We start from the raw sequence: 23,503 nt of genomic DNA, 5'->3' as shown, positions 1-23,503 counted from the left end.
ACATCAGATCTGCATTTCGCCTCCTCCTGGTCCACCCTGAAGACTATCGTTGGTTAGGTTTTAAATTCCAGGGTGCGTATTTCATTGATAAAGCAATGCCAATGGGGTGTTCAATAGCTTGCGCTGCTTTCGAGACCTTCAGCACCTTCCTTGAATGGGCGCTGAAATTTAAATCTGGTTTTGAAGGGGTGGGGCATTACTTGGATGACTTTATTTTGGTTGCAAGTAATGCAAATGACTGTACGGCCTTGCTACAGGCCTTCATGTCCATGGCGGAAGAGCTGGGGGTCCCTTTAGCGAATGAAAAGACTGAGGGTCCGGTCACTACAATGACTTACTTGGGCATTGAGTTTGACACTATTGCCCAAACATCTCGCCTTCCTACCGAGAAGTTGGTGGCCCTTAAGGAGCTCATTTCACAGCTATTGCCCTTAAAGAGGGTTACCCTCAGGCAAATTCAATCACTTTTAGGTCACCTTAACTTCGCATGCCGAGTGGTTTCACCCGGTCGCCCCTTTTGTGGATGGGTGGCTAAGTTGTCAGCAGGTTTACGGTCGCCACATCATAGGGTGCGCCTCTCGAAGGCAGTAAAATCTGATCTCCAGGTCTGGCTGCAATTCTTAGATGTATATAACGGAATTTCACTTTGGCAAGATAGCATGGCCCTTCAATCTGATTTCCAGGTCCATTCAGACGCAGCAGGTTCTTTAGGGTTTGGAGTCTACTTCAGAGGTCAGTGGTGCGCACAGCGATGGCCCTCTTCATGGCAGGGAAAACCCATACTACGCGACTTAACATTCTTAGAATTCTTCCCTATCGTAGTCACAATTCATCTATGGGCCGAGCAATTTAAAGACCGCAGGGTCTGTTTTTGGACAAACAACCAGGCAGTGGTGTCCGTCTTAAATAAGCAATCCTCTCGTTCGCCTAGAGTAGCGTCGCTTTTGCGTCATTTTGTCCTTTCCTGCCTTCGGCTAAACGTATATGCCTCAGCCAAATTCATACCGGGTATTGATAACAACATTGCGGACGCTCTGTCTCGTTTCCAGATGGAGCGCTTTCGCTCATTGGCGCCGGATGCGCAGCAGCGGCTGCAGCCATTTCCAGAGCACCTCTGGAGTATTGGCAACGAGAAGCAATAAAGGGAGTATTGTCAGCAGTTGCACCCTCAACCCTAAGATCCTATAACAAGGCATGGTTAGATTTCACATTATTCCGCCAGAAGAAAGGGCTGTTTAAACCAGGCAGGCCCCCAACCAAGTCGGAGGTTATAGAATACCTTGTGCGCCTCCGCGACCTAGGTCGGGCCCCCAAAACCCTCAATATTCACTCCGCAGCAATATCGTTCTTTTCCAAAGGTCTGTTTTCAGTCAACCCCTGCGTGCACTTCGTGGTGCGGAAGATGCTGGAGGGCTGGCATAGGTCTCAACCTCCTAGCTCCAACAGCAGAAGGCCCATAACTTTTGACATACTTATGCAAATACGTACGAAGCTCAGGGTCATCTGCTGGTCCAGGTACAAGGCCAGGTTATTTTCCACAGCATTTTCCTTCACCTTCTTTGGCACCTTACGCATAGGCGAGGTGGTCTGTGACGACCAACCGGTTAGTAATAACAGGGGGCTCCTCTTGGAGGATGTGACCTTGTCCAGCTCAGAGGTAATCCTAAAAATCCGCAGCTCAAAGACCGACCAGCTCGGCAGAGGGGCTCTAGTCCGCCTGCAGGCTACTCAGAAGGCCGGCCCTTGCCCAGTTAAGGATGCAAGAAAGTTCCTGTGCTTAAGACCAAAAACAAGTGGCCCTTTCTTCATACATGCAGATGGCTCTCACCTGTCAAAACACCAGTTCACGAGGGTTATGCGCAAGGTGATTGCGGCCATTGGGCTCCCACCCGAGGTGTATGCTGCACACTCTTTCCGCATTGGGGCCGCCACCACCGCCGTCCACATGGGTTTACCAGCAGAGAGGATAATGGACTTGGGCAGTGGAAGTCGAATGCCTACAGGGGATACATCCGGAAATTGCGCTAACTCCCCTTTCCCCCATCTGCCCCCCACCCTGACCCGGCTCTCTTGCTCTCTTATTTTCAGGTGTCAGGGGTGTGCGTATATGGATCATTGGCCACAGCATCGTCCACTGGGCAAGACTGCGGGCGGTTACCAGGGGCAGTTGCGGCGATCTCCAGCTCCCGAACAATGTTGAAGTTTCCTGGATCGCACGTCGGGGAATGCGTTGGGAGGAATTCTTCCCAGTAGTATCAAATAAGATTTCAGTTCAAGGCCCACCCGAGGCGCTGGTCATCCAACTGGGTGAGAACGACCTGGCTTACAGAAAGGGGGTGGACTTAATGTGGAATATTTTCAATGACCTGGAGGAGTTGCAGACCTCCTATCCAAAGCTAACAATTATATGGTCATCTTTGCTTGAAAGGCGCTGTTGGCGGGACGCCACAAATCCTGTGGCTGTTAATAGAGCCAGGAGGATCCTGGAGCACTCAGTGGCACGTAGAGTGGCCGCAATGGGTGAGCGGGTCATTGAACACCCAGGCATCCAGTTTAGCAAGGAAGCGTGCATCTTTCTGATGCTGGTAACGATATTTGGCTGGCTGACATTTTTCAGGGGATCAGGGATTGGTTACAGGTCTGAGGGTATTGGCGGTGAGCCTGGCTCGTGTGGCGGTTAGGCATTGGCAAGGGTATTGTTATGCAAATGAAGTCGGGGGGAGGAACGCCATCACCTCCCCCAAATCTTGAAGGGTAGTTCATTAAAGGACTCCGGGGGGCGTCGCCTCGTCCGAAACCTACGGAGGCTAGGGCCTAAAGCACGCTCCCGAGCGGTAACCCTTTGGGGAGCGCCTAGGGATGTGCATCTCGGGGGCTCCCCCTGCTGGTGCTTAACCCTTCCCGATTAGGCCGGATAGTCTGTTAAGGCCAATTCCTAAAGCCAATACTGCTCTTATCTGTAATCAATAAAGTTGTGGCCATTTTCGCCCATTAACATAAATTCTGGTGTCTGGTGTCTTTATTTACTCCATCTGTGGGAGGGGGCGGGAATTCGCCACGCCAACTGTTCCTCCATGAGAAATTTCACTGCATACCACTGAACTAGCGGGGTGGCAGAAAGCAAAGTAAAAATTATAAACCATTTATGGAAAAACCCTTAGACTCAAAACAGATCTTTATTTCGCATTACAAAATGACTGGGCCACATAAACGAATAAACGAAGATCCCCTGCTAAGCTCTAGTTTAATAGAAAACTCAGGTCCAGATCAACATGCAGAACACATTAACTCTGACTTAACACAAGATGTTCAGTCTCAGATACAAAAGAGACAGAGACAAAAATGTATGATGGCACAGGATTATGAACAAACATCCCACTACAACCAAAGGTGACGGTCAAAAGGTATGATGGTATCATATAGACATGTAGGACTCTTAACAGAAAGTAACTCCCAGATCATATCAAATACAGACCTCGGATTGTCAAGTATTTAAATGCCACAGAAAGTATCTAGTTCAGATATCATAAAAGGGAGGAAAGAATAGCAGAAGTAGGAAGAATATTGGGGGGGGGATACTGAGCTGGTCATATCTCACACAAGTATTTTAAATATTATATAGTAAGTTGTTTTGAAACAGGATGGTTTAGTTGCATATTTTCAGTATTTGTGTTAGACCCATGGGGCAAAGTCTTAAAAAACACCATGGCTGTTTCGTGTGTGACTCTTGAGTCCAAGCATCCAGGAAAACAATTGCTATTTTGTTTGGGGCTCTTGAGAGCAAGCTCCCAAGAACATAAATATAACGATGGTACTAATTTATCACCCCGTGGTAAAATCATCATTCTGCAAGTATATAGAAACATTTTCACTGTCTCAGAAGAAAAGGACGGAGAGATTTTTAAAAAAGAATAAAAGATTCACGAGTGGCTAGAAGAATACAGAACATCTTAAAGTGATGAAGAAATTGCATCTGGAAATCTATTTCTTATAAAAAAAATAGTAAGATGTTTATATTTTTATAACATTAGTTATACCTGGATAGGTTTCGGAGAACAAAATGCAGACAATGCTACTATAGTCTAATGTGTAGAATGGGAAATAGTGCTTGTTTTAGGTTTTTCCTGAAACCTGACATAGACTGCACATAGAAAAACCAGTGACCTGGTTTCCATGACAAGCTAAGCCAAATTTCTTGCTGCTGTAGTCACATACATGAATAAATTTCTATACTGTTTGGGTAGTTCTGCTCCTATAATTCCCAGAAGAAAAAGCACTACTTAGCAGTAGTTTATCTTAGGACGATGGTGCAGTATTAATATGGAGCTGAAAGCTAAGTTCTCCTTCAGATGAAGATTTATTATTACAATATTTTGTTCACTTCTTTCTTTTAAATCTATTTCCCACAAAAACCACATCCAAAGCAGTATTGGTTACTAAATATAAGTTATCAGAAGAGGACTTAATGCTATACTTATCTTCCTGTTTTCTTCTAGAAGCACCAATCATTTTAGTAATGAATGCAAAGATAGCCAATGAATCCTCACTCTCTGAATTTCTACTCCTGGAGTTTTCAGCTGTACGTGAACTGCAGATTCTACACTTCTCTCTGTTCCTGGTATTGTACATGGTAATTGTATTTGGGAATCTTCTCATCATCTCTGCCATAGCTTTTGACCACCAGCTTCACACTCCCATGTACTTCTTTCTGATGAACTTGGCCATCCAGGACCTTGGGGCTGTTTCTGTCACCATCCCTAAATCAATGGCCAATTCCCTCATGAATATGAGACACATTTCTTACGCTGGATGTATTTCTCAAGTGCTTTTATTCTTTTTCTTTGTATCATCTGATGTTGCCCTTCTTACAGTCATGGCATATGATCGCTATGTTGCCATTTGCAATCCATTACAATATGAAATGGTGATGAACAGGGCAGCTTGCAAACAAATGGTTGCTGGTGTGTGGGTTGCTGGAATTCTTAATGCAGTCATGCACACGAGTGCAACTTTTGCAACCCCTTTCTGCTCCAACATTGTCAATCAGTTTTTCTGTGAGATTCCACAGTTACTTACACTTGCCTGCTCAAACTTCTACCTAATGGAAATTGGAGCTATAGTGGTGAGTGTAATACTTGTGTCTGGATGTTTTGTCTTCATTGTTGTCACTTATGTACACATCTTTACTGTGGTTGTGAAACTCCCTTCTATTCAGGGAAGGAAAAAAGCCTTCTCCACTTGCATACCACACCTGGTTGTCTTCTCCTTATTTTGTTTCACAGCATCATTTGCTTACCTTAGGCCTCCCTCAAAAATTCCATCTAATGGGGACTTTGCAATAACTGTGATGTATACCATTGTACCACCCATGTTCAATCCAATAATTTACAGCATGAGAAATAAGGAGATTAAAAACGCTGTATCAAAGCTCTTGGGTGTGAAGCACTCTTCTATTAATATCTTTTCCAGACTTATCCTGAAAAGGTTACATTTCTTTCTGTAGGTCTAAGCATAAGGAACTGTGGAGATATCATGACCAGTTACAGCTTCTAGATACATTTTGATATGCATACTCAAAATCTGCTGGGTGTCAGAAGGACCTCCAGCGTAGATATACCATTAACATTGTTGCTTCTCTGTTCACATAGCCTGTTAATTATGCATTTAGAGAGGGACTGTTTATCATTTAGTGCATGTCTAACCCTTTCTCTTCTCCAACAGCATTAATCTGATAACAAGCTTTTCCGTAGAATGCCATTTCTTTTTATTTAAAGCTAAAATGGGTTTTCCCGAGGAAATGAGTAGGGAAAAGAGAAAACAACTCTATTCACATCCTTGGTTTCTAACTATGGAAGAAGTAAAAGTGTGGATGAGCCCTTGTTTAGGAACTTCAGATGAGAAGGACCTGTTCTGATTGGATTTAGGGATTAGTTTTAGAGGGCAACCCAATTTGCTTCCCTGAGGCTGAGGAAAAAAATCCTAGAAGGGGCTGTGAGATTCTTGCTAGAATTAACAAATGTCCATTTTAGATGGAAATAATCTATCCTGAAACTAGTTTTAAATAAGAGTGCTAACTGGGGCTTAAATGTTCTCTGTAAAGAATTTTTGCCTGAAATTATTGTGCCCCACATAAGTAACATTTCTAAAATGAAGTGTTGTACCATACCATAGTGACTATTAAGCTGGAATTCTCATTGTATACTGTATATAAAATTGTTCCAGAAGTGTCTCCTCATTACTTTGAACCTTTGGTGGCAGATAAGTGGACACAGGGCATCCTTCCCATAAGTAAAACACCTGGCTGGTGCTGTTGTTTTTTTACCAAGAAAGAGTTAAAACAGCTGTATCTTTTAAAAACCCAGGAAGTTGTTCATGTTTCCCACCTCCCATCTTTAGTTAGGGAAATTGACACAGTGGCCACTGACACAATTTCTCAAAATCTTAAAAAACAAAACCACATACTTTTGGAAAATATAAGACTGGAGTTTCACACAGGGAAAGTAGTTCCACACAGGGAGTTGGGGGTAAGCTTCCCAGAACTGATAGAGTTCATCCTATTTGTGATAGTGTATGGGAATACAAAACTATTGCTTGGAGAGAAAAAAACTAGTCATGCTCTGGGATTCATTGAAAGATGACACGCAATTCGCCAAACAAAAGACATTCACGTTGAACAGATGTACCCTTATGTTTTTGGAGGAATGGGCAAAGTAACGATGTATATAACATCTAAATAACATAGCCAAAAAGACAAGTGACACATGTTCCTTGCAAATTCCTTTGGACCTCACAAGGCTGGAAGTACTCAAATGTATGGAATCTGTACGAATAAATGAAAAGAACTTCATGTTCTGTAGACATGGTATGCTAACATAGTCTAAAGATTTGAACACAATATTCTGATTATGAATTGCCCATAGTTGCCTCCAGAGAAGGCATAGGAACTGCCTTAGTGAAGGGATATTTAAAAAAAAAAAAATGTTAAATGGTTAATTTATTTATTAGATTATCAGTCACTATATTTTGCCCTAAGCAACAGAAGTCTACATTGTTGTTGTTGTTTAGTCGTTTAGTCGTGTCCGACTCTTCGTGACCCCATGGACCAGAGAACGCCAGGCATTTCTGTCTTCCACTGCCTCCCGCAGTTTGGTCAAACTCATGCTAGTAGCTTCGAGAACACTATCCAACCATCTCGTTCTCTGTCGTCCCCTTCTCCTTGTGCCCTCCATCTTTCCCAAAAGCAGGGTCTTTTCCAGGGAGTCTTCTCTTCTCATGAGGTGGCCAAAGTATTGGAGCCTCAGCTTCACGATGTGTCCTTCCAGTGAGCACTCAGGGCTGATTTCCTTAAGAATGGATAGGTTTGATCTTGCAGTCCATGGGATCCCCTTCATGGGATCGCCTTGCCGTGGCGAAGGGGCTTGAATAACTCAGAGAAGCTATGAACTATGCCGAGCAGGGCACCCAAGATGAACAGGTCATAGTGGAGAGTTTTGACCAAACATGATCCACCTGGAGGAGGAACTGGCAACCCACTCCAGTATCCCTGCCAAGAAAACTCCATGGGCAAGTCTACATTAATAGACCTTAAATCCCACATACATATGGAAACTCCGGAGACAAGTCTCACCAACCACAAATGTAACCATGCACAAATAGAAAAAGAGCTGCTGGCCCTTGTATTTGAAAATTATAAAGTATTTGCTAAAAAAAAAAGGCTTTGGATCCTTGTATGGCATTTCAAAGTTACAGGGCCACATCCTTAGAGCAGGCAAGTTCCCCTGATGAACTCTTGTTTCATAGAAAACTTAGGACCAAGCCACCATGCGTGTTAACACCTTAACTCTGATTTAACACAAGGTGTCCAGTCCCAGATACATAAGATACTGAGACAAAAGTGATATTATGGAACAGGGTTATGAGCATAGAGTCCTCTGCAACCAAAGGTGAGGGTTGAATGCATGATGATATCTCAGGGACACATAGGGATGTTGTTAATGAAGAACTAGCTCTCAGACCGTATAAAATACAAACCTCAGATGAATATATATTAAATGTAATAAACGGCATCTTCTCCAGATATCCTAAATGGGAGAACACAGTGGGTAAGGGGAAATTACTGTACATGGGGAACACTGAGCTAGTTATACCCCGCACAACTATCAGAAATGAGTCTGAGAAGGTCCAGTTGAAACAAGAAGGTTCCAGAAAGACTTATATGGCATTCACATTATCATTTTTAATAGTATTACATAGTATACTTTTTAGAAACAGGAATGTAAACAAATCTAAGTGTTGGTGGTTTATTCTAGTTTAAGTATGTTCATACGTTTACATACTTTGTATAATTCGTTTTGGACTCCTGGGACCAAGCCTTAATGAACACCGCTGCTAATTTTTGTGGGACTCCTGAGTCCAAGGAACACAATTGCTGATTTATTTGAGGCTCTTGAGACCAAACTCCCAGGAACAAAACTATAATAATAATAAATTTCCATCCCATAGTAAAATCATCTTTCTGTAAGAGTATAGAAACATTTTAGCTTTCACAGAAGACAATGAGCAGGTGATATCTTTTTGAAAAAATACGTCCTTGAGTGGCTAGAAGAATACAGAACATCTTAAAGAAATGAAGAAATTGCTTCTGGGAATCTATTTTCTATAAAGGAAAAGAGTAAGATGTTTATATTTTTATAACTTTAGTGATACATGGGTAGTTTTTGGAGGGTTAAGTCCAGACAATACTACTATTGTGTATTGTGTAGAACGTGAAATCCTGCTTGCTATGTGGTCTCTCCTGAAACCTATATAGACTGCACATAGAATACCCAATGTCCTGGTTTCCATGACAAGCTAATTGCAAATCTTAATTTAGTGAGATTACACAAATGTGCAGCCTCCTAGATTACAGTAGGTTTGCTCCTCCATGGTCCTTTTTACTGTTAAAAAAAGTAAAGGTAAAGGACCCCTGGGAGTTAAGTCCAGTTGCAGACGACTCTGTGGTTGCAGCGCTCATCTCACTTTACAGGCTGAGGAAGCTAGCGTTTGTCCGCAGACAGTTTTTCCGGGTTATGTGGCCAGCATGACTAGGCGCAACGAAACACCAAAACCAGAGCAGTGCACGGAAACGCCATTTACCTTCCCGCCAGAGCAGTACCCATTTATCTACTTGCACTTTGATGTGCTTTTGAACTGTTAGGTTGGCAGGAGCTGTGACTGAGCAACAGGAGCTCACCCTGTTGTGCAGATTTGAACCACTGATCTTCTGATCTGCAAGCCCAAGAGGCTCAGTGGTTTAGACCACAGCGCCACCCGCGTCCTTTTACTGTTATCTTAAGCTATATCAGGATTTGATTTAGCACATCATCCAAAGCAGGACTAGTGGTTAGCCTCTCTCCTCATCAGCCATGAGCTACAACCAAGAATAAACCTTCACTGCAGCTACTTGTGAGTGAAGACAGTTATAAGCTTCTCTTCAAGAGCCTATACATTTGTACATACATAAGACTGTGGTCTGTGCACAGTACATATTAAGGTTAGAAACATACAACCAAGATTAAACAATTGAAACTTCTGTGATCTCAACTAGGAAGGAGTTGCAAAGCATTGAGCCCAGAATACTGAATGCATGTCTGCTGGTGAGTATCAGCTATGTGTCTGAGTCATGTGGAACCACTTCCAGTTACTCAGTCAAAGGCCTCACTGATCAAACAGGGATATTAGGAATCAAGCGGTTAAGCACCCAAGTTGTGACAGGCATAGGGAATTAATACAAAAAGTTTGAACCATCTTCCTAGAGTTAAGTGTTGCTGTAATTCAGTATCAAAACTGAAGCAACTATCAAGATCAGTTTTGATACTGAATCTTGCTCTCAAGATACGTTTTGTAAATATGTACATGATAGCAAGAGGCATCTGCCCTCTGAGTATAGGGCTGCCATATGTCTGGACATTAACGGGATTTCAAAGGCGGAATTGACATCTGAAGGGGTGGGGAATTCCGAAAGCCGGCACTTTGTCCTGGATCTTAGACAAGTCAATCGAAAAATCACAGGTTTGTGGCTCAACAATTTTGGTGGCATTCTGGTTTTTACTTTTTGAAATATGGCAACCCTAAGAAAGTATGGCAAGGATTGTGGTAGGACTCCCGTGTTACATCTCCAGCAGTGGCATCGCTCATTTTCCAGAGATTGAGAGCAGCACCATCATCCAGTTTTAAAATAACAGTTTCTTATTTTAAAATAATGGTGTATGAGCTATAAAGAATTAAAAGCTAACTCCTGCTTTGATGAAGATTTGTTATTACATTTTTTGTCTACTTCCTTCTCTTACCTTCTATATCTCACAAAAGTTCTTCCAAAGTATTAAATATTTGTTATCAGAAGAGGATTTAAACCAGTGTTTAAATGTTTATGCCAATAAAGCTCAATAACAACAACCGATGTTGATCTTCCTGCTGTCGTGTTTTTGTTTTTCCAGAGGCAGCAAGCATTATAGTAATGAATGCAAGAATAGGTAACGAATCCTCTGTTTCTGAATTTCTACTCCAGGAGTTCTCAGCAATCCGAGAAATGCAGATTCTACACTTCTTCCTCTTCTTGGTATTGTACCTGGCAACTGTGTTCGGGAATCTTCTCATTATCTCTGCAGTAGCCTTTGACCATCACCTTCACACTCCCATGTACTTCTTTCTGATGAACTTGGCCATACAGGACCTAATTGCTGTTTCAGTCACCATCCCCAAATCCATAGCCAATTCTCTCATGAACACCAGACACATTTCTTATACTGGATGTGTTGCTCAGGTTCTCTCATTTGTTTTCTTTTTATCATCTGATACCGCCCTGCTTACAGTCATGGCATACGATCGCTATGTTGCCATTTGCAATCCATTCCAATATGAAATGGTGATAAACAGGGCAGCCTGTATACAAATGGTTGCTGGTGTGTGGGTCACTGGATTTCTTAATGCAGTCATGCACACTAGTGCAACTTTTGCTACACCTTTCTGTTCAAACATTGTCAATCAGTTCTTCTGTGAGATCCCACATTTACTTACACTTGCCTGCTCAAACTTATACCTAACAGAAATTGGAGTTTTGGTGGTGAGTGTAATCATGGTGACTGGCTGCTTTGTCTTCATTGTTGTCACTTATGTACACATCTTCACTGTTGTCCTGAAAATTCCTTCTGTTCAGGGAAGGAAAAAGGCCTTCTCCACTTGCATACCCCACCTTGTTGTCTTCTTTGTATTTTGTTTCACAGGATGTTTTGCTTACCTTAGGCCTCCATCTAAAACTCCATCTGATCTGGACTTTGCATTAACTTTGATGTATACTTTTGTTCCACCCATGTTCAATCCAATAATCTACAGTATGAGAAATACAGAGATTAAAAATGCATTATCGAAATTACTTGGTTTCAGGCAAGCTTCTGTTAATATCTCTTTATGGCTTATTCTGAAAAGGTGAAATCTCTCTAAGTATTGTTTTAGATCTGTGATACCAATGTCTAGGTTCAGTAAATAATAGGATTTATAACCTGAAAATGGCCAGTTCCTAGTGTATTAGGAAGAAGTATAGTGGACTCTCTGGTAAGCCTCCGTATTAAACATATGTAAAGCTGGTTAAGTGGGCACACTTCATGGGTTATGTAGTAGACTAATTTTTGTGTGAGGTGAACACCTGGAGGGCATTATTCTTTAGCAGTTCAAAGCATCAAAGGGCAAAGTGTGAATAAGTGTGAAATGCTAGACATTTTTAAGGTAATAAACTCTAGGATGCCAAAGGAGAGACCTTCTCCTGTGTTACAAAATGAGACCAGAACTTAGGTAAACTGTAAGGAAGAAGTGGGAAAGGACAACATCTTGAATGTGCCTTACAAGATAGGCTGCAGAAGACAAGGATTCTGGTGATGCTGCCATAGATTAATCTTGCATGTTATGGGGTGCTGCTGCTGTGTGCCACTCCATTGAAGGCTAAAGGTTTTATATATGTATAAAATAAACCATATATCATAAAGACATTAGAGACTCAATTGTGCCTCATTTTCGGTTTGGATTCTTAGATCACGGACTGCAGTTTCTTGAAGATGGACTTCTGGCAAGTGATGGGCTGCACCTCACAACGGTTGGGAGAAATGTTTTTGCCAAAAATCTCAGAAACCTCATCAGGAGGGCTTTAAACTGACTAATGTGGGGGAGGGAGACAGTGCTCCTGAAGGTAGGAGTCTATCAGTAGATGAAGATGATCATCCAAATGACATAGACCAAATGGAGCAAACAGCACGCGGACCTAGTGGTGGGAGGAAAAAATCCTTAAATAAGAGACACGGGGGAATGATTAATGGACTTCAATGTCTGTACACTAATGCGCAAAGCATGGGAAATAAACAAGATGAGCTTGAGCTCTTGGTACAGCAAACTAAATATGACATAATAGGCATCACTGAAACCTGGTGGGATAAGTCCCACGATTGGAATGTAATAATGGGGGGATACAATCTATTTCAGAGAAACAGACCAGACAAGAAAGGAGGAGGAGTGGCGTTATATGTCAGGGATGTGTATACCTGTGAAGAGATCCAAGATTTAGAACCTCAAAGCCAAGGTGAGAGCATTTGGGTCAAAATTAAGGGAGAGAAGAATAACAGTGACCTCATTGTGGGAGTTTACTATAGATCCCCAAGCCAAACGGAGGACATAGATGATGCCTTCCTGGAACAGATGGCCAAGCATGCAAAAAGAAGGGAGATAGTAGTAATGGGGGACTTCAATTACCTGGATATTTGTTGGATGTCAAACTCAGCCAAGAGCATAAGGTCAAACAGATTCCTCACTGGCCTTGCAGACAACTTCATTGTCCAGAAAGTGGGAGAAGCAACAAGAGGAACAGCCATTTTAGATCTGGTCCTAACCAATGTTGATGACCTGGTTAGTGGGGTAGATGTGGAAGGATCATTAGGTGCGAGTGATCATGCTCTTCTGAAGTTTACTATACAGCGGAAAGGAGCAGCCAAGCATACTAGGACTCAATTTCTTGACTTTAAGAAAGCCGACTTCATAAAACTTAGGAAAGTGCTGGGTGAGATCCCATGGACAGCAATACTAAAAGGAAAGGGAGTTCATGATGGCTGGGAGTTTGTTAAGAGGGAGATAGTAAAAGCACAACTTCAGGCAATACCAATGAGACGGAAACATGGAAGGTGCCTAAAGAAGCCAGGGTGGCTATCTAAAGAACTTTTAACTGAGTTAAGATTAAAAAAGGATGTGTACAAAAAAAGGAAAAGGGGGGAAACCACCAAAGAGGAATGCAAACAAATAGCCAGCACGTGTAGACACAAAGTCAGAAAAGCTAAAGCACAGAATGAACTCAGGCTTGCTAGAGAGGTTAAAAGCAACAAAAAAGGCTTTTATGGGTATGTTCGTAGCAAAAGGAAGAACAAAGAAACAGTGGGGTCACTCAGAGGAGAAGATGGTGAAATGCAAACAGGGGACACAGAAAGGGCTGAACTCCTCAATGCCTTCTTTGCCTCAGTCTTCTCCGATAAAGAAAACAATGCCCGACCTGAAGAATTTGGAGCAAATGATTCAGCAAAGGAAACACAGCCCAGAATAACTAAGGAGATAGTACAAGAATATTTGGCTAGTTTAGATGTATTCAAGTCTCCAGGGCCAGATGAACTGCATCCAAGAGTATTAAAAGAACTGGCAGATGTGATCTCAGAACCACTGGCAGTCATCTTTGAGAATTCCTGGAGAACAGGCGAAGTCCCGGCAGACTGGAGGAGGGCAAATGTTGTCCCTATTTTCAAAAAGGGGAAAAGAGAGGACCCAAATAATTACCGCCCAGTCAGTCTGACATCAATAGCAGGGAAGATTCTGGAGCAGATCATTAAGCAAACAGTCTGTGAGCACCTAGAAAGGAATGATGTGATCATCAATAGTCAGCATGGATTTCTGAAAAATAAGTCATGTCAGACTAACCTGATCTCGTTTTTTGACAGAATTACAAGCCTGGTAGATGAAGGGAACACAGTGGATGTAGCCTACCTTGATTTCAGTAAGGCATTTGACAAGGTGCCCCATGATATTCTTGTAAAGAAGCTGGTAAAATGCGGTCTTGACTATGCTACCACTCAGTGGATTTGTAACTGGCTGACTGACCGAACCCAAAGGGTGCTCATCAATGGTTCCTCTTCATCCTGGAGAAGAGTGACTAGTGGGGTGCCACAGGGTTCTGTCTTGGGCCCGGTCTTATTCAACATCTTTATCAATGACTTGGATGATGGACTCAAGGGCATCCTGATCAAATTTGCAGATGACACCAAACTGGGAGGGGTGGCTAACACCCCAGAGGACAGGATCACACTTCAAAACGACCTTGACAGATTAGAGAACTGGGCAAAAACAAACAAGATGAATTTTAACAGGGAGAAATGTAAAGTATTGCACTTGGGCAAAAAAAATGAGAGGCACAAATACAAGATGGGTGACACCTGGCTTGAGAGCAGTACATGTGAAAAGGATCTAGGAGTCTTGGTTGACCACAAACTTGACATGAGCCAACAGTGTGACGCGGCAGCTAAAAAAGTCAATGCAATTCTAGGCTGCATCAATAGGAGTATAGCATCTAGATCAAGGGAAGTAATAGTGCCACTGTATTCTGCTCTGGTCAGACCACACCTGGAGTACTGTGTCCAGTTCTGGGCACCACAATTCAAGAAGGACACTGACAAACTGGAATGTGTCCAGAGGAGGGCAACCAAAATGGTCAAAGGCCTGGAAACGATGCCTTATGAGGAACGGCTAAGGGAGCTGGGCATGTTTAGCCTGGAGAAGAGGAGGTTAAGGGGTGATATGATAGCCATGTTCAAATATATAAAAGGATGTCATATAGAGGAGGGAGAAAGGTTGTTTTCTGCTGCTCCAGAGAAGCGGACACGGAGCAATGGATCCAAACTACAAGAAAGAAGATTCCACCTAAACATTAGGAAGAACTTCCTGACAGTAAGAGCTGTTCGACAGTGGAATTTGCTGCCAAGGAGTGTGGTGGAGTCTCCTACTTTGGAGGTCTTTAAGCAGAGGCTTGACAACCATATGTCAGGAGTGCTCTGATGGTGTTTCCTGCTTGGCAGGGGGTTGGACTCGATGGCCCTTGTGGTCTCTTCCAACTCTAGGATTCTATGATTCTATGATTCTATGATTCTGCAAAGGAACACAGACTCTGGGTGAGTGTCTAGAACCCTCTGGAGTATTGTTACTGCTCAGCCAGAGATTGGGGGTGGCACACAACCACAGTAACATTATAATCACAGGGAACTACTGAGATGTTGTGCCCAGTTACAACTTCCAGATAAATTTAGATATGCGGATTCAAAATATATCCTGTGTTACATGGGCATCTTGCATTCCTCCAGCTTAGATGTACCATTCACAATTTTGTTTGTCTGATTGCATGATATGCCTAGGTGTGCCATTAGATTTAGTGGATTTGTCAGGAAAGGCCACTAACCTCAACCACATGCCATTCATTTATATGAATGATATCACACTTAGCTTTTAAACCTTTTAATGCATTAAATGCATTTGAAGCAGTGGTTGAGAAGAACTTAGTAATCATGTTGGCTTCTTCTTTTTTTAATTATTCTCTTTTAACTATACAGAGCTATTATCAGAAGTAAAGGGCCAGAAAATTAACATTTATTTAGGAACCTCAATTGATCATCTGTGTCAGACTCCTGGGACCAAGTCTCAAGAAATGCTACTGTTGTTTTGTGTTGAGCTCCTGAGTCCAAGCTTCCAAGAACACAATTGTTTATGTTGGGGTTCTGAGACCATACTCCCAGGAATATAAATATTATAAGAATAATTTCCCACTACATAGTAAAAGCATCATTCTGCAAGAGCACACAAATATTTCCACCGTCTCAGAAAGAAGAGGTGAACTTATTTCCACCTCAAAAAGAGAGGTGAACTTAAAAAAAGAAGAAAAAAGGAACAAGTTTTATGAATGGCTGGAAGAATACAAAGGGCCCTGAAGTGGTAAGTAAATTTCATCTGGAAATTTACTTTCTGTTTAAAAAAAAGAGTAAGTTATTTACATATTTTTAATTTTAGTAATTGCCTGGGTAGTTGTTTTAAAAGCTGAATGAAGAAAATACTACTATAGTGTATTGTGGAGAATAGGACATTCTGCTTGGTAGATGGTGCCTCATAAAGCTTATATAGACTTCTCTTAGCTTACAAAATGGCCTGTGGTTTGTATGACACACTAAGCCAAACCTTAGCTTAGTGATGTTGTGAGGAAAATATCCACCTAGCGCTCCCTAAGTCCCTTTATTCAACAACATTGAGGAATGAGGCCACACAAACACCAGGATTGATCAATCGAACAGACCGTTACAGGGAAATTGGATGGGAGAGGCTGAGACACACACACACACACACACACACACACCTGAGCCTTGCCTCACCATGAGGCAAGGACAAAGTGTCTTCGTTGCACATTACCAAAACATCATTCATTTGGGTTCAAAGCTCCATTCACAAGGTGCCTGTCTGGTCAGAGGCTCCAGATCCATGACAGCAGCCCTTAATGGGGAATTTCTCACCAATCCACAATTCTCTTCTTCAAGGTCAGAGAGATAGATAAAAGACAACTCATCTAACTACAAGCCCTTTACTCCCCTTTCTAAGCAGGCAGAGCACAAACCAATTACTTTTTTATTGTGTCTTAAGCATGGATTCCCTGCATGATCACCTCAAAACTGAGTCTCTGCTTTTTGCTTATAACAGTGAGAATGCACAAATGTGCAGCAATATTACTATAGTGTATTGTGCAGAATGTGAAATCCTGCTTGCTTTGTGGTCTCTCTTGAAAACTATATAGAATGCATGTAGAATACCCAATGAATGACCTGGTTTCCATGACACACTAAGCCAAATCTTATCTTAGTGAGACTTCACAAATGTGCAACCTCCTGGAAAGAAGATTATAGTCGCTTTGCTCCTGTGTGGTTCTTTTTACTGCCATCTTAAGATACAGCCAGTTTTGTCATAGCACATCATTCAAACCAGGACTAATGGTTAAGCTTTGTCCTCACTAACCACGAGCTGTAACCAGGAGCAAGCCTTGATTTCAGCTCCTAGTGAGTGAGGAGAAAGCTTAAGCACTTTGTCTTAGCTTAGTACAGTGTGGCAGCAAAATGATCTGGGCATGAGGAGAGGAGCTGTGAGCATCTCTCCATGCACATTTGTACATTCATGTCACCATGCAGCAGCATTGCATGAGCAAGTGGGCAGCCCAGCCCTTGTTACTGACACTGCCAGTGCAATTTGCCCCACACTGGAGTCAAGCAAAGGCACACAGTGCTGCCTGCCTGCCTGGGAAGGGGGGGGGGACAACAATAAAACAATGAACAGGGTGGTGATACAATGACTACTGCAGTGATAATATCACAATATGCAGAGTGCAGATGCCTCTCACTAATACCTCCATATTTACAAAGCATATTTTGATCCTGTAATTCAGTATCAAAACTGAAGTAACTAACTCGTAAACATAGGGCGATGACTAGCCACCGGAATGATACAGGGTCCAATTCAATGTTCGTGTTTTAATTTCCAATGACGACCACAACTTGGGCTGAGGATAGCCTGATTCCAAATATTCTGGTTTTATCTTTGAAGGAAAGCTCTTAGGGGTTCTACATGGTTCAAGCACATGGCTTATATTCAGCAGGAGGCATGTATTCAGTATTCTGGGCCCAATTCTTGCAACAAGTTTTAACTGTTTTTATCTTTATTGTATATTGTTAAACTCAATGTACACTGTGCCCGGACAATGGTGTCAAAGGCATAATATGGGTGTTGCCAGAGGGGCCATGGCCCCAGGCATGATTTTTTGAGGGGGGGGGTGAAACAGGCATCTCTGTGCCCCTCTCCAAGCCTTGGAAGAGGGGCACCTGGTTTTCACCCTCCAAGTGCCATTTTGGCTGGCCGGACTCCCCTGGAGGAGAGAGCTTAACTACTAGTCCTGGTTTGAATGATGTGCTATGACAAAACTGGTTGTAACGAGCAGCACCATCTACTACAATAGTAGTTTATTTTAAGAGAATGATGTATTATCTATAGAGAGTCAATATTTGTTTTCAAAAGATGATTTAATCTAATGTTTATCTCTTTTTTCAGATTCAGCAAGCATTTTAGTCATGAATGCCAAAAAAGACAACAAATCTTCTGTCTCTGACTTTCTACTCCTTGAGTTCTCATCAATACGGGAACTGCAGATTCTACACTTCTCTCTGTTCCTGGTATTGTACCTGGCAATTGTATTAGGGAATCTTCTCATAATATCTGCAGTCACCTTTGACCAGAAACTTCACACTCCCATGTATTTCTTTCTGATGAACTTGGCCATCCAGGACCTAGGTACTGTTTCAGTCACTATTCCTAATTCCATGACCAATTCTCTCATGAATAACAGACACATTTCTTCTGCGGGATGTGCTGCTCAAGTCCTCTCACTTCTATTCTTTCTATCATCTGATATTGCTCTCCTTACAGTCATGGCATACGATCGTTATGTCGCCATTTGCAATCCATTACAATATGAAATGGTGATGAATAGGACATTCTGCATTCAAATGATTGCTGGTGTGTGGGTTGCTGGCCTTCTCTATGCAGTCATGCACACTAGTGCAACTTTTGCAACTCCATTCTGCTCAAATATTGTCAACCAGTTTTTCTGTGAGGTCCCATCGTTACTTACAATTGCATGCTCTAATTTATACCTAATAGAAATTGGAGTTTTGGTGGTGAGTATAATCCTGCTGGCTGGCTGCTTTGCCTTCATTGTCATCACTTATATACACATCTTCATGGCAGTTCTGAAAATTCCTTCTATTCAGGGAAGGAAAAAGGCCTTCTCAACTTGCATTCCCCACCTTGTGGTCTTCTCCATATTTTGTTTCACAGGAAGTTTTGCTTACTTTAGGCCTCCTTCTAAAACCCCATCATTTCTGGACATTGCCTTAACTGTGATGTATACCATTGTACCACCCATGTTCAATCCAATAATCTACAGCATGCGAAATAAGGAGATTAAAAATTCTTTATCAAAGCTGTTGGGTTTGAAGACCTCTTCTATGAATATCTTTTCCAGGCTTATTCTGAAAACAGGAAATCTCTCTCTGTGAGTAGAATCATAGGGAGCTCCTGAAACACACTGTCCTTGTTAGACATGTAGATTCAAAATTCCCCCTGTGTCACAATATCTTCTTGAATTTCCCTAGCTCAGTTGTACTGTTCACACTTCACTTCTCTGATCATGTAGCCTGTTGAATTGATCTTACATTAATATATTTACTGTGCAGTTCCTCTTCAACTGAACTGTGGGAAATAATTTCAAGGCAGCCTACAACTGGCTGAACACCCACTCAACCCAGCAGACCTTAATCCCCTGCCAGATGGATGGGAATAGGACATATCTCCCTCATCCTCTGTTGACCCAGAACATGGAAATGGCAATTTGAACTGAGTATTCTTTCTGACAGTGAGCATAGAAGCAAGCTTCTTGAAGCTACTGTTCCTCTGGCTAGTGAATTGGGTTAGGCTTGTCTTCCTCTTGCTGTGATGTCCTTTCACTGAGTTGGGACAGTGTTTTTCATTAAAGAGGAGAAAAAATATTGTTTTGACATATTGAGGGCTTGGACTGTGGAATCAAATGGAGTCATATTAAGTCTCTGCTACTAGTCAGAGCACTAAGGACCATTGGAACTCTAAACGCCCTCCCTCTAAGGATGTGCAGCATGGCAAAGGTTAGTTCAAACTGCTTCTGTACATCAACCTCTGATGCTTTCATGCCTCTTCTTTCCATAATCTCTTTTGTGTCTTGTATAATTTTTTATTTTGTTTTGTTTTCATTGTCTTAAATAACTTATTTGGAATTAGTTATTTTGTTTTCATTTGCCCAATTCATATCCAATCCTGCAGCCCTTTCATCAAGAGACATTGCCAGTCTGCTGTCTGTAACTTCAGCGTTTTGTATTCAGATAGCATGACTTGTTCAGGCATTCTTTAGAAAGGAATGCACCCACCAAATTTCTGATTAGACAGAGGACAAATGTTTCACAACTTATATAGGTGACTTAAAAAGGTGGAGACCTTTTAGTGCATGTTATGCAGCAACTGCCCTATGATCTTTGCAGATTGTTCCAGAGTGCTTTGCTTATTTTTCATTTAATTTTAAATAATTTAAATAGTTTAAATAAATAAGGTAAGAAAAGTATCTAGTTATTTTCACCAGAAACAATGAGAAAATATGCTCAACAAAAAATAACTTTAAGAATGGAAATAATGTTCAAATGGCCAAAATAATGTGAATCATAAGCCCTAATTAGTCAGGCTGGGTGGGGAGACATGTATAACAGAACTCTATGTAATTTTGTTGCTTCACCTCTTAAGTTTGACTAATGCAAATAGACAGAAAAAATGCAAATAAATAATTTTAAAAGACTGATTTATTTTTTATTCAAACAGTTCTCATTTACCTGCCTACAATGAGCCTGGAGCTGACTACTGTTACATACAGAAGTACAAAACATGAAGTTAACCTTTTCCCTTCATGTCTAAAATGGTGAAGCAATGACATTTGAAAATGTATTATCTACTGAAAAAGTACCAAGGTGATGACCTGGGTAGAATAATAGGATCATAGACTAGTTGGAAGGGACCACAACAGTCATCCTGTGTAAGTCCCTGCAATGCAGGAATCTTTCACCCAACATGGGGTTTGAACCCATGATCCTGTGATTAAGTGTCTCAAGTTCTACCAACTGAGCTATGTGGCTCTCTGTCACAGCCTCTTCCTGCTCAGTAAACCCTGTTGCCTCTTCAGCTTCTGACACATCCTTCTCCCAGTCTGCTCCTTCTTCTTCCTCTGAGCGTGCATCATCATCCCACCACCAACCCACTGACTCTGAACCTTCTTCCCCTGGGGGTTCCTTTGTTGGTTCTTCAGCTGGTGCCTCACACCACTGTTCTGTATCTAGCCAGTCCATGATGGCATACTTCACATAATTAGAAATCCTGTCTGTCTGTAACTTCAGGGCCCAGATCCCAGTGGTCTTTCATACTCTGGCTGACACCAGAGGCCATATTGTACTTCCTTTCAGCAGCAGCAGCATTTTTGGTTTAGTATTTTAATTGACTTTATCTTTCTTTATGTCTGTCCATCCATGGCTATATATAAAGTAGGGCACACAAAGATCATAGAATCATAGAATCATAGAGTTGGAAGAGACCACAAGGGCCATAGAGTCCAACCCCCTGCCAAGCAGGAAACACCATCAGGGTACTCCTGACATATGGTTGTCAAGCCTCTGCTTAAAGACCTCCGAAGAAGGAGACTCCACCACACTCCTTGGCAGCAAATTCCACTGTCGAACAGCTCTTACTGTCAGGAAGTTCTTCCTAATGTTTAGGAAGATGGCAGATGGTTCCTAAGATGCCATCTTCCTAACCATCTTCCTAAGATGGTTAGGAAGATGGCAGAATGTCTTTCATTAAAGAGGAAAACACTGTTTGTATCAGCATACTGAGTGCTAAGACTGTGGAAAGAAATGGAAGTATATTAGGCTCTCTTCTACCAGCCGGGGCATCAAGGACCATTCAGAGTCTACATCTCCTGCTAGCTCAGCGGTATATTTTGCTCTCACCCCTTCTGTATCTAAAACACTGAGTTTGGATAATCATTTGTATCTTGATACGGAAAGGGGGGGGGCATGTCTTCTTCACCTTCTCCTTCGCTACAATATATCCATTTATTTCCAATTGTCAATGTCAAAAGGGACTAAAATCTATAAAATTCATAGAAAATCAACGTGCCAATTTGCTCAATTTCTCTAGGACCCCATGACACCTCCCCTGTCCTCCATAATCCCTCAAGCAAGGTGTCAAGACCCTAATCCGGTCAAATCGCTCTGCCAAGCCCTTCCTCCGGGCGATGCCAGGTGACAGACTATGCATACATGGACCATTGTCTTCTCAGGATGTGCTTATCTGCGCATATCTCCAGCTCTGCATATTCCCCCCTCTCTCCTCCATATCTCCAGCTCTCTTCATATTCCCCCCTCCCTCCTCCATATCTCCAGCTCTGCATATTCCCCCCTCCATCCTCCATATGTTAATCCGGTGTAAACCAACCTCCTCCTAATGTATTCGTGATGTAATCTGTGAAACCCAACCTCTTCTTAATGTATTCATGATGTAACTGGGATGTATTTTGCACTGTATTCTGGGATATGGAGGGAAATTTCAAAAGTTCATGTCACCCCTTTCTCGGGGTTCAATCTCGCCTTGAACCTGTTGCGCAATAAACTTGGATCTTCTGCAGTTTGCTCCCGTCCGGCTGAGCTCATTTTCTTCCGCAGGGACCCGCGGACCTAGTCCGACGAACTGGGTGGCAGAGTAGCCCCGCACCCAGATTTTAGCCGTAACAATCTTTATGTAATGCAGAAGCAATGGAAAGGTGTGAAAACAGGATCCTTTCGATTTTAACTTTGGTGAACCAAAACACAAGCCATAAGAAATTATTTGTTTGTGTGTGTTTCTTTTAAATCAGAGGTTGATTAAGATAATCTGCTTTACAGTAGTTTCCAAATGTCCCACTTTTATACATTCTATTGCTTCCAAATGTGTAATATTAAAGCCAGAATAATGCTTAGGTCTAAAGCAGGTGTGGTGTTTTCAGCCAAGCACCATATTACATCTCTGGAAACCTTCAGGGGCCATGTAGCATGCATAGCTGTCAATGTTTTCCTTTTTTAAAGGGAAATTCCCTTATTCCGAATAGGATTCCTCACAAGAAAAGGGAAAAGTTGACAGCTATGGTAGCACGTCTAGAGCAAAACTGGGTGTAGCAATGACTGTGAATTTTACCTCTGCATAATAGGCTAGTTTCTACACTCTCACACAACACTCTGTAAGCTCCAGCTACAAAAAATGCATTATCAGAGCTCAAGGACTCATTCCAGCCAGTGAAAACATTCAAAGAATGTGTGAGGCAGGATTGGGGAGGGAGTTTGGCTGGTGATGATGTACAGCCAGTGGAGAGTTTCAAGAGCCAAGTAAAGGTCTGTGTTGGCCTCCACAACTGGGTATCTAAAGGATATCAGTATAAATTCCTCTCCTCTTCATTAGGGGTATTAATGTGGGTTGTTCTGTTATATCTCTCAGTAGACTGTGGCAAGACTATTCTAGTCATGGTCTCCCATAAAACATTTAATCCCACTTTTCCTAGGATGAAGGCACAATAGAAACCATGTTTGATTATTGTGCACCTGTTCTTCACCAATGACCATTTGTTTATCCAGTTTCTACCTATGGCTCTATTTCCAATTCTGCTAAATATAAACTGCATGGGAAGAACAGTGCTGGGATGTGGGGCCATTGGAAAGCAAGGGCAATGGCTACAAAAGGATCATTCTGCATCCTGCTTTCTATATGT

General features: G+C 42.1%; 1 protein-coding gene across 1 annotated transcript; it reads left to right on the top strand.

Moving 5' to 3' along the window:
- Nucleotides 1–10,495: 10,495 nt before the first annotated feature.
- On the top strand, nt 10,496–19,193 carry LOC310691614 (olfactory receptor 14A16-like; the record flags this gene model as incomplete). Its single annotated transcript, XM_083471472.1, has 2 exons — nt 10,496–10,850; nt 18,562–19,193. 2 exons carry the CDS (start codon nt 10,496–10,498, stop codon nt 19,191–19,193), a joined length of 987 nt encoding a protein of 328 aa, XP_083327598.1.
- Nucleotides 19,194–23,503: the final 4,310 nt, after the last annotated feature.

The sequence above is a fragment of the Podarcis liolepis genome (assembly GCF_965112155.1).
Source record: "Podarcis liolepis genome assembly, chromosome: 13".
In the NCBI taxonomy this organism is placed as follows: domain Eukaryota; kingdom Metazoa; phylum Chordata; class Lepidosauria; order Squamata; family Lacertidae; genus Podarcis; species Podarcis liolepis.
This window is presented reverse-complemented; position numbering and strand designations above follow the sequence as displayed.